The following is a 12839-nucleotide window of genomic DNA, read 5'->3' on the forward strand; positions in this document are numbered from 1 at the left end:
TTAATGTACTCATGGATTGCAGAAACATACAATGCCAACATTTTCTTTGAACATGGACATTGTGAAACTGTTGTGATGAAAACTAGGTAAATTCTTGTATATAAAATGTTGCTGTTGTACAGATAGCTCTCAAATCGCCACGTTTCCATTCTCTAGACCTTATCTCAGAAAAAAAGAATAGAATAGAATAGAAAACTTTATTGTCTGGAACCAAAAGGCAACAGAAATTTGTCTTCGACAGGGCTCAACACCAGGTTTACACACACAGAGAATACATTTAAAACACATCCAAGACATTTACAGGATCTAAAAACACGCAAAAAAGGTACATCAGATGATACAAAACATTGACAGTTAAAAGAAAAGAAAACTTGGTGATTACCAAAACTTTTATTTGCATCTCCATTTTCCAAAAGGTATTAGGAAACTCTGGATATTGTTTTTTTTTTTGTTTTTTTTTTTTTGGTCCAACTGCTTTTTCCAAAGTCAAGAATTTACTTTCACGCTTCATTCAGAGAACTACTTTAATTAACTGACAAGAAAGCATTAAAAAGAAATCTGTTCCTGCTCTCAACAACGTTTCCACCTTGCCCAGTTTTGAAGAGGACGACAAAATATTCACTGTGATGAATAAATTTCAGGTCTTAAGAGGATGGAAATAAATGGCCATGAATTGTGTCAAATTGGTGGAGTGCACCTTTAAGCTCTAGTCAGCACAAAGCAAATCAGTATTCACAATTAAATCTGCATAAATGAAATTTTAAAGTGAAATAGAGGTTCTGTGGGGTTCAAGCAATTAAGTGAATTTTCATGTCCCTGCAGGAACTGTATCGCCTCCAGGGATCCGTACTGTGGTTGGACCAGAGGAAGCACCTGCTCATTCCTCAGACCTGGAACCAGGTATGACACCTTTCCATTTGTATATACATCACCACAACACAAACACTGTCATACAGTACACAGTTGCTGTCCTGCATCAACATGCTGACACCCTGTCTGTCTGGTTTATCCTTTGTCTGGCTCCAAGTCCGTCTGAAGCCTTACAGCTTTCTTCTCTCCCTCTCTTTGATCCCATTGTTTTTGTTTTGTTTTGTTTGGATTTGATTTATTTCTACTTTTATCATTCCTCTGAAGGTTATTTTTTTGACAGCACACCTAGCCGACCACCCGTCGAGACATCCTATATATTATTTATCAGGTCTGGAAGTCCTTGGTTCTATCTGTGACTACTTGAGCCTCTGAGTAACATCTGTGCCCTCTAAGTAGCCTGTCACACAGTCTGCTCTGTGTACATTATTGATTCAAGATGTCTGCTGCCGCTGTTAAACAATACCACGTTCTTCCACTTTGCTTGTTATCAAGTGGTGGCCATATAACACTGTGTAGGTGTGTGACTGAGCGCAGAGCTTGTGTTTGTGTCTTTGTTGTGTAACACTGTCTGTGTTATGCAGATGTACCCATACAGTGTGTTGTCTGGTTGTGTGAGAGTATATGTGTTTGTGTGACCTCTTTCTCCTCCTGCTACTGAAACTCGGCGGTTTGTCTTGACAGCTCACCTCCAGTCCTGGCTGCCTCCCTCCAGTGAAATCAAATCTCTCTTTAGTCAGGCTGCTTATTGAATTAGGCCTTCAAAACACAGGTGTAGTGCCAGCAGAACAGACAACACGGGCCTTTGGACCACCTCGGGCTGCCTGCTTATACTATTAAAGGCCTCTGTGTTGGTCTTGATTTGATTTACCAAGGGCGGTCAACTCGGCAATCGATTTTGCATCGAGTTACTGTGGATTTCCTTTTTGTGGACTAATGCAACCTCTCTTTGCAAACTGACGCCAGAGGAAAGCTCAGCAGTCGATGTTATATAACTTTAGATTGTAATTTGGGCAGTTTCCGCGGTAAATAACTTTTGTATTCTTTATGGAAATAGCTGTTGTGGGTGTTGGACTGGGAGGAAAAAATAGTTTTATGTTCTGTTTTATTGTTGTGCATATGTGTGTTTCTGAATGTTCCAGAGGGTTGTTATTGTTCTGCTAAACAAGGTGATACAAAAGTGTTCTCACCTTCTTTTGTTTATGCTAGTGAGAATATTGTGACACAGAGTTTATCCATTGCTTCTAGTGTTTCAGTGTCTCTGCTCACTTTCTAAATATTCACTCTCTCTTAAAGGGATAATTTGCCCATTGTCAACCAGCTACACACATCATATTAATGTGGGTAGTAAGTGTAAATGAAATGTGATAAAAAAATTTTACTGGCTCTGGAAGGCTGTTGCTTAAACTACAGATTGTACTTATGCATTTTTTGTATGCCCACCACCACAGACACAGAGAGTATCAAAGCGGATTGGGAAAGAGATCCACCTCTATCTCACTCAAACTCAAATCAAACCATAAAACTAGGCAGTACTGATTGAATACAAACGAAGATTCTGCTACTGTGTCTTGCCTAAAATGTCTCCAGAAACACATTTTAGTGCACTAGTTAGCTGTAACACGAGAGTTTGTGAACAGGAGGTGGACGCCATACTGTTCCCTGTATTGTTGAAACGAAGGCTGAAAATACTGACATCAAACTGTAAAACTAAGCGGTACTGATCCAGTATTAACCAGTAAGACCCAAACTTTTGTTTGGTATGCATTTTTAATTTCTCCTAGCTATTTTAGATCAGAAGGACCCAAGAAGTATAAAAAAGCTAAAACATTGTCAATGATAATTAAGTCCCAGTGTCCTGAAACGAGTCGATAATCAAGTCCCAATGTCCTCAAATGAGACGATAATCAAGTCCCAATGTCCTCAAACGAATACTTTCTCATTAACAGTGTCTTGGCTTGTTACTGTTGTTAAATTTGGTCAAAGGTGTTGCCATATCAAACTACAAACATTATTAATCAGGTTTCAACCATAAAATGTGATCAGGTTTTGGACCTTGTCCACTTTTCGGGATCAGCTGCAGACTCACTCAGCAAATAAGGATGCCATCTTGTTTTTACATGGATTATTTTATTGTGCTCTTACTAACAAAGTGTCCACAAATGAGAACAACAGGTCTAAGTTAAGTAGAACGCAGTATAAGGTCAAATAAACCCAGAATGTGTTGTTCTCGTATGAGGACAAAGGGTCTCAGGAGGTTAACCAAGTTTATGTTACTCTGTTACTGCCCCTAAATTGTTTTCAGAAAAGCCTTTTTAATGTACTGTTTAACTGTAGTTCAAGGTTGTTTGTTACCAGCTGGCTGTCACATTGTTTCCTGTGTTAAAGTGGCAACGCTCGTATTACGTCATTCACCAGCAGAGGTGTTTATGGGTTGGAAACCTCAGTTTTCTACCTCTTGAGCAAAAACAAGACCACGGCTCTTTTCCTCTGTTTTCTTTCATCATGTAGCACAAATTTCTAAAGTATTTGTGTCTTTGCACTGCATAGACAGATCAGTTTTATGAAAAGACCATCTTTCCAGCAGTGAAATACGTCTTTAAGTATAAAATTAAGGTCACTGTATATTACTTGTTTGCACATGTTTCCCTTTTATGCCACTTCGTACTTCTACTGTACATCTCACAGGGGAGTACTGTACTTTGTACTCAACTATATTTATCTGACAGTTTTAGTTGCTTTTTAGATTACCATTTTCATACCTTTCACATCCAGTGCTGTACTGAGGGATGAATTGTTCCTTTATGTGTTGAGAAAATTCTCCTTCTTAAGCTCAACAATCTCTTTATAAACCATCTTGGATCGGCTGGAAATGCAAGCTGAAAACAGACTTTTTAGAAACACGTGACTCTCACAGGTTCTCAAACAGATGATGATTTTCTAGAATTTGATGCATTGCTGCAGATTAAACTACCCAACAGTATATAAAGGAGTTAAAATGAGTACAACCTTAAAACATCTACAGGAATAAAATGCAGCAGTAACAATCCAAAAACATCAGAGATAATAGGAAAACACTGACAGGGAACATTTTACTACAGAATGAGTACTTTTACTTTTCATATTAAAATTACATTCTGCTTATAATACTTTTTACTAAAGAAAGGTTTTGAATGCAGGACTTTTACTTATAGTTGAATATTTCAAAGTTTGGTATTAGTGCTTTTGCTGAAGTAAAGGATCTGAATATTTCTCCCACCTCTGGGTGTAAGTTCGCCTGGTTGTGAATCACTGCTGTAAACACTCAAGCATCCACCATGAATACACATATGGTCTTTGCACTTTACTTTTTATTATGAAGTTTTATAAAGCTACAATGTACATGGAAGAAAGTGGAGGACATAAAAAACACAGTCAAAAAAAAAAAAAACATCCACACACACAGACTCACAGGCAAAGCTAATGTATACAAAGTAAATGACCCACAGTCGGTTAGAGGCAGCCAACTGAACACAAAACATTATTCTTTATTAAGGTGACAACCCGCTGTTGGTTCACAGTGCACTCGGACTCATTTGTCACAGTGATTTCTAGGCATTAAAAGCGCGGATGTTGGCTACGCTGCTGCCTGAGCCTTTAGCTAATTGCAGAATACAGACTTTTTCCTCAGTCAGTTGTCCCAATGAGCTTTTTTTGTGCTCTGGTTCTTCAAAGGTTGTTTGTAGGCCAAATAGTGATTCAGTGTAGCAGCGCTGTTTGCGTAACCATGTAAAACTTAAATGGTTATTTACTTCTGTGTAGAGATTTTTCCCAGTTAATCCAAGGTGTCGTCAGTGGTTTTCACTGAGTCATTATCAGAAAAGATAAAGCAAGGTAAGACATATGAAAGTCTTTGATTTGTTATATTCATTTATATCAACTAGAAAATGTAAAGATCTTCTTTTGTTAGTAAAAAAGATTTTGGCCAGCATTCAAAACATATTTGCTACCCTACAGGCTTGTAACTTTGAATAAGCTCCCATTTCTCTAAATGTTCCCTTAATTATCACATTTGCGTATTTAGTGGGTGTTTTAACAGAAAGACCCAAAGTACTCACATGAGGCAGGGAAAACTTGAACAGGGTTTATTTGAGATTACAAATGCAGCAGATGATTCTACTCTAATGTACATCTCACCAGGTCCACTACCAACATGCTGTTGTATTTCTGTCACTTACTGCACTTTATTACACACTATAACACAGCTTAACATGGTCCAAAACTTATTGTAGTCCAAACCTAAGCAGACTTCACATCATCTTTCAAGCACCGCATTGTACCATTTCTTTTTTCATGCACACTAAACAGCCTGTCAGCACCATACCTGTCATAAATAACAAACTATATCTGAATTTATACTCATAAATAATCGTTAATATAAACATAACCACCTTAGCATCTCTGCTTCCAAATGCTCTTTAATATAAGTGTTAGTAAAACAAGTCTGAAGTGTTTGGTCACAAGTCTCAGTCAGTTTAAATCCAGTTCATTTTAAAAAGTGATGCCCTGATAACATCAACTACATCAACCAACAAAATATATCACCTTATGAAAGGAATGAAAAAAAAAAGTTTGACCTTTTGCTGCTTTAATTTCCCAAAATCTGTTGTGTTACACTTTTTTTTGTGTGGATAAGACTAGGGACAGGTGCCGTTAATAAAACTACAATACCCATACCAAGACTAGTGCCCTTTAAAAGATACTGATACCAATAGAGTACTTCATTTGATACCTTTTTTTCTTCTTCATTTGATACCGATCATGTGAATGAAAACATTCAGTTGTATAAAATGCCACCAGACGCCACAGGTATTAAGCATAGCTATACTTTTGAATATTTTGGGGCACATTATTCTTTGCGCACTGAACTGCCAACTCCATCACACCGCATTCAACTTCACCTCAGACTGTATGGTTGTAGCTGCTGCAGTAATGGGCCAATTATACATTGCATCAATGTGAAGAGGGCTTGCGATGATTTGCTGCGAGCAAAACAGTATAAATAGTCTCTTTTTTTCTAGATCTTGGAACAGAAAGGTTCGAATGCAGGTATTGTTTGACAGGAGATGTTTCAGTACTTCCTTGTACTGGGTTATTTCAGTTAATACCTTGAAGGTATAAAGTACCGATACCTAGCCCTAGATAAGCCAAATGAAATATAACATGTTCAGTGAGGAACACTTGTCATAGATTTAACCATTTATTGCAACAAATGGAAATACAGTTGTCTGCCACTGAGGGCTCCGCTCTTGAGGTGCTCCCTGGATTAGACTATCAGCATGCTATGCCAAACAACTCACGTTTAAATGTTGATTTCAACAGCAGAACATAGAGTTTGATGGCTGGACTCCGGCCTCATCACTCCCCACAGATATGTTTACATGAGATATTGGGGAGTGATGATTAAATCCCCCCCACCCCTTGCTGCAGGTGGATGCTGAGGTGGAGGTGGTGCTGAAAGAGCAAGTAGCAGTACTGATACAGAGCAGCAGCGGCATAGACAATGCAAAGGGAGAGCTGGGAAGATTTTGCAGCTTAAATCAACAGTCAAATTGGGACCGTGTGTTTTGTAGATGACATATGGAGAGGGAAGTATGACGTGTGTGTATTAATCAGTGCAGCTCGAGTTGACTGCCTGAACTAGCTCACAGCTGTCACTCCATTTCTGACCTTAGAGCCATGTTAGGATTTTGAATTAGAAAGTTAGAGGCTGGGGTGGTGGAGGTAAAGCTTGGCCCGCAGCAGTAGCAGTGGTGTGTGGCAGCATTGGTGTAGCAGGGATCAGTGAGTAGAAATGGACCACCTTGTGTGGGAATGGGCTGTGATTGGTGTGTGACTGATTAGAAACAATGATCCAATCAGCTGGCTGTCAGCTGATTACAGCTGTGGCGTATGACTTCATTTGATTGGTGACCCCTTAGAGGTGCTAGTTGGTAGATCATTTTACCTGGATGGAGTCAGGCTAGCTGTTCCTGGTCTGTATGCTAAGCTTAACTAACGATCTCCAGGGTCCTGCTTCGTACAGTATTTATCGTACAGAGATGAATGCGGTGTGTAACTAACAGCTAGAAAGCCAATTATGAAAATGTTGAACCATTCCCTTTGCACACTTTTTGGTGAAAATCAAGATGTTAGGGTGGAAAAGTAGTCTTTACCAGTATGAATAGCTTTTAAAGCACAGAAGTACCACTATGTTAGTCAGATATCATCATTATGTGTAGTGCTGAGTGTGTGTTTCCACAGTTTTCCCACATCAACGTTGAAATAAGAATGAAAACCTCGTGTGGATCCGGGCTTGTACAAATGAGCTGGATTATGCATTACATTATGTAATGATGATTAAGTTGTTGTGTTATATCACTTAGTTACAGGTATTTCCACGCACATTGTGTCCGTTGTTGTAAATGTACTCAATCAAGGCTATAGACGATATGATACATTTGGTGCTCACACACGCCTACACACACAGTCATACCCTGTCCTTTACAACTTGGTGCTGTTTTCCCTGATATGAGCCATGATTAAGAGCAGTTGTGTTTTTCTTTGTGAGCACCTGGTCTCTGTGCTGCTCTCATTTCCTCTCTGCCTCCTCACCTCATCATCTGTTTTTGTCCTTTTGAGTTTTTCATGCTCCCCTGTTGCCTGAGTGGAAAATGAGTTTTAAAGCACGCGGATAGAGTTGTAGAAATAAGATATGTCATAATTTCTCTCGAACTGTAGAATATGAGTAAAGTTTGAGGTTTTGTTGAACATTTACTTTCATGACCAGTTAGTGTTTCATAAAAGTATAAAAGGTTTTTCATAAAACTGATATGATGATCTTATGATATGATATTTTAACAACCTCCATATAAATGACTTAAACAGATATTCCTACTATAAATCCTTATTACTTGAACACATGGAGTTTATATTTACGCCACAAATATCTAATGTGAAGACAAGTATGCTGACAAAAAAATATTTGTAATTCAGTACATTAATTAGCTTAATTAATGACCCTACAGACACAAGTGGTTATCATTGAATTGTAATGGTGATTATTCTAGGATATTAGACAGCTTAAGGGCCTCTTGAGTTTTGCTGTTTTAAAGATTTTTTTTCCCACTTTGTCAGAACAAAAACAGAGATTTCTACAATCAAAGCACAAACGGAGCTTGTAGAGATATACGCTCCCTTGTAACTTGTCCTCTGCTGTAACATTGAGATAGTTTTACTCTATCAGAGTGGATCTGTGCTGCATGTCACTGGCCGAGTCGCTGCGCCTCCGTGTCCTCTGATTAATGACTGTGTCTCTTCTCCTCTGCAGACTGCCATTCGAGCAAGATGTTGAACAGGGAAACGTGGCCCACTTGGGTGACTGTGACGGTAAGAGGAGTGATTCTCAGCCTGTGTGTGTGTGTTTCTGTGTGTGTGTGTGTGTGTGTGTTTGCCCACAAGTGTTAAAGCTAATAGCTTTCTTGTCTTTGCCCAGATCCTTACATAACTTGTGTATCTTCAGGGTAAACAACGATACAGTAAAAGAAGAGGAAGAGGCTGGTAGTGTCAGTTTATACAGAGAAAATCTGCAAATAAACACAGAGACAAGTCCCAGTCCACCTCAGTGCTCTGTAGTTTCTCACTTTTCCCAAGAGTAACCAGGATCCAACACTAAGACAGTCGGCTAGTCTCGTTTTGTCTTCGAGCCGCCAAGAAAATCCCCATGTATGTTTTAGCTAACTTTGTTCTCCTTGCTGTTTACTCTGTCCTTACTTGTATACTATCTTTGCTTTGGTCTGGTAGGTTTTGTTGCATATACATGCAGTTAATTATATTCCACTCCAGCTTGAATTTCCCTTGATGTTTCCCTTTTTTTTCCACCCTTCATATCATTATGAAAATAGAAGTGGTACACAGCAAAGCGAAATCTCTATTCTAGATACACAGAGGTTTTGGATACTCCCATGACACCCCCTCCCTTTGATCTGAGAGCTAATTCCAATGCGTGCAAATTAATCCTTTGCTTCTGAAAGTTCCCCGAGTTCATGTGCCATGCTCCCTGAGAAAAGAACAGATAAATATTGCATAATCAGAACCCGCCAACAACTCTAATCCTGTTTCAGATGGGCGCTCTGTTTGATGCTGCTCGCTCACTTCAGGTCCTCTGACCACCAGAAACCACAGGGGGCCGCCTCTGTAACTGATGGCTGATGTTCACTCTGTGTATGCTGAAGTTAAGCTCGTTATTTGTCTTCATTGAGCACATGTGTAGCCCCTTATAGAACATGTAAGGGGGGCATAATTCAAGCTGTTTGTTCCTGTTGATCCTAAACAGAAACCCATCTTCCTATGGGGTTATTAGATTTAAAACAGATCATGTCGTGCATGTATCCTGCTTTTGATTCCTGCGAGTTAGTGTTTGTAAAATAGCATGTACTGGAAGAAAAATCTGTGATATTTCTTCTGCACAAGGGAAATTCACTCCAGCAAATACATACTGTTGTGCAGGAAGCTCGTAATTAAAAATACAACTTCTATGATCATTACTCTACTTCTGTGCTTCACCAGTGGGTGAGAGATGAACATAATTACTCTTGCTCAGTGCTAATGGAGTGTTTTACAACCTCTAGTATTGGATCCTCTTCTTGCACTTATTATATCTTGACCTCTGGTGCGAGGTCTCAGGGTCAGACACAGTAATGACACAGATACTGAAGGTGTAGAACCACTTACCACTTGCTGCACATTGTAGATAATCACTGCACTTTTTTTCTGGAATGGACTGTAAGATATTGACCATCCTTAAAAGAGTGCTACAGTGATTTAATGTTACATTTCCATAAAGTTGGGGTACTTGTGAACGAGAGATAAAGAAGGTGGTCAAATCAGAGCAGCAGAGATGTCCTGACTTTTAGTCCTCAGCCAGTGAAAGTACCTTGTCTCTAGCATACTTGCTCTTTCTCTGATTTCCTGCATTTGTATGCACCTGCAGCCTTGTGTCAGGTTGAATATGAAACTGAGCGTTGTGGCACTTATTCTGGATGGCTTCTCCCTAATCTAAATTCACGAAATAACTTAGCAATTTGAATGTCTTATATTCAAACAACTATTGCAGGTCGTTGTGAGTCACTCACATCCATCAGCTTACTTGTATCTTTGTGTCACTAAACAAAATATCAAAGAAATCCAATACAAAGGACATGAGGAGGAAAAAAAAGCCTAATTGATGCTAATTTTGTATTCCCCCGAGATCACACACAGATCATCACACGCTGGACAAATTCTCTTTTCTTCTCCCAAAGCAGCATAATGTCCCATTTCGATATGACGAGGCAGTACACCAGCTTGTCCTTTGAGCACAAATGATTGTTTTCTTAAATTATCACAAAAAAACAACAATTCTATTACAATTTTCAGTAAAATAATAGAATTTGTGCTTGAAGTAGGAAAAAATAAGTGCTAATACTTACCTTATCATATGTTGGTGTTCTTTCATTAGTCTGTTTGCCAGTGGTGGCTGAACAACGTGAACCAGGTTACTTAGAAGAACCAGTCTTTTCATCACTAGCGGTGACAGTAAAAGCAGGTGGTTTTGCTGATACCAACATTACATCAAAAGGCTCTTTGCTGCTAGGAGTGGCACCAACATTAGCTTGCTGCTGCCGGCCTGCATATTGTGACATAGGATTTGAAGTTTGAGACTTTGTTGTGTCATCTTCTGACACTTTCGTTTTACTTTGTGTTGCCCTTTTACAGCCCGGCCAGCGTTGTTGCAATGTAAGTTAGACTAGCTGCCGAAAGAGAGAAGCAGGCAGGTGAGAACGGAAATAGTTGAGCATCATGCATGGATAGAATATTAAATGGGCCTACCGGGCACAGGCCTCAGGGCCTAGAGTGTCAGGAGGCCCCCCTGGCCTTCACCTCAACATGTCACTCAAATTAACATGTACAGATCAGGATGAGACTTAAAGTGACCTAGAAGAGCAATTAAAAGATCACACAGAGATGCAAAACATCCAGGAAGAGACACAAAACAACCAAAAAAGACACAAAATGACCAAACAAGACACAAAATGACCAAACAAGACACAAAATGATCTTTAAAGGATACAAAACAACCAAAAAAGACACAAAATGATCTCTAAGAGACACAAAACGACCCCCAAAAAGCACAAATTATCATAAAACAGTTTAAAATATGCAGAATCGACATGCGCCGAAAAATAAATCGATATTTCTGACAACACTACTTGTCATATTTAAAACACTTTCTACATTACAGATATGCAATCAGTCTTCTCCAACTAGAATGGGCCAAGCCCCAAAACTCTGTATACTACATTTCCCACAATGCACCTCGATAGCAGATGCAACAAAAGACATAACAAAACAGATTCACAAGCTGTGCGGTTTCTGCCATGATCCGTAAATAGACTCAGACACCTAAAAGTCTGGCGCAGTGTTCCTTTGAACTGGCCACAAATGTGAAGCAGAATATCACTTTTCAGATTTATACACATGAAATGAATCAGTTGCACAGGGATGAAAGTGTGCAGTGCCCTGATGGCTGCTGCTCTTGGACCAGTGTCAGATAGAGATGTACTGTCCTGCTCCCTGGCCCTGCCTTTGAAGAATTCCTGAGCTCTGAGGCATGTTTGCTCCTGCGCCTGATCCAGTCATGAAATATGCCCAGGCTGAACTCTGTTGACGGAGGTGAGCTCTGTTGTCTCTAGATGAACGAGAGAGCTGCTGGGTTGGCATGGCAGGAATGTGAGGCAGCATCTATCTGACGCCTGCCACCAACACTTAGACGGCACTTTATCTCAGATGTGGTGATGAACTCGATGCCACGGCCTTTCTTTTCATCATATCTCTTTTTTTATTTGACACTTTCATTGTCCCTGATATGGATGCTTTCCTCTGTGTTTTGTTAACGCACAGTCCATCCTTCTTTGTCTTGCTGTAAGACAAAGATTCGTCCAGCCATCTGTAAACGCAATATTCAGTTAGAGGAAGACAAAGAGGCGCAGCTTCGATGAGCTTGTTATGACAAACTGTCACTGACACCGTTAAGACTTTGAAAACTGCCTCTCTGCATGTGTCTGTCAGCATCTTTCTCTGTGCTTCTCTCCACATGCCCCATTCTTCAGGTACACAGAACACATACTGTACATCTGTGTACTTACAAACACACACAGATGCTCACACACACCAACACAGACTCCTCAGGGACTTGGATTGGCGGAATAGACAGAAGGCTTTTGGTTGCTGAATATTTCATATCTCTATATTGGACTCATTCCACCTGTCTGTGTCTTGACCCAGCAGATGGGAGGTGAGATATGGTCTAGCCTATCTATCCCTCTTTGGGGAAATTCAGCAATCTCATTTTCACCGTCCCTTTGCTTACTTTTTTTCTCCAAGAGGAGTCTCTTTCTGCAGCTGTGTGTTAAAAAAAAATTTCCCTCTCTGGGCTCCATCACTATCAGAGTTCACACCATCTTCAACAGTCAGTCATCCTAAAAAAGAGCTTTTTTAATTAAGATTGTGGTCAGGCATGAGGTAACAGGTTAAGGTTAAAGGGCCACTTCATTCTGTGTTTCCCAACCTGCAGGTCGGGGTGACTCAGTGGGTCACGAGATATATCAGAGGGGTTCAGGAGATAATAATAAGGCAGAAAAGAAGAAAAAACATTGTTCTTCTACATTGATTATTATTTTTTACTGTTTCTATTCCTTTGTTCTCATAACAAGGTAGTTCATGGGATTTTCATGGGATCACAAACCACAAAGGTTGAGAATCAGTGACCTACAAGTCACTTAATTACAAAATATACATTTTTTAGTACTTCTATTGATATACAGCCACTATAGCATTTGCTCTGGTTTTGAGAAAATATTATTGAGCACTGTTGTAGTCAGGACCACCTACACCGAGACCAAGTCATGACCCAG

General features: G+C 39.7%; 1 protein-coding gene across 1 annotated transcript in view; it reads left to right on the top strand.

The window, feature by feature from the left end:
• The window catches only part of sema6bb (sema domain, transmembrane domain (TM), and cytoplasmic domain, (semaphorin) 6Bb), a 164463-nt gene that overhangs the window by 118320 nt on the left and 33304 nt on the right, over positions 1–12839 (top strand). The window contains exons 15-16 of the mRNA XM_033621764.2: positions 823–900; positions 8216–8274. Coding sequence (XP_033477655.2) covers positions 823–900; positions 8216–8274 — 137 coding nt within the window. The remainder of the gene's footprint in view (positions 1–822; positions 901–8215; positions 8275–12839) is intronic.

Source organism: Epinephelus lanceolatus, chromosome 6, assembly GCF_041903045.1.
Source record: "Epinephelus lanceolatus isolate andai-2023 chromosome 6, ASM4190304v1, whole genome shotgun sequence".
In the NCBI taxonomy this organism is placed as follows: Eukaryota; Metazoa; Chordata; class Actinopteri; order Perciformes; family Serranidae; genus Epinephelus; species Epinephelus lanceolatus.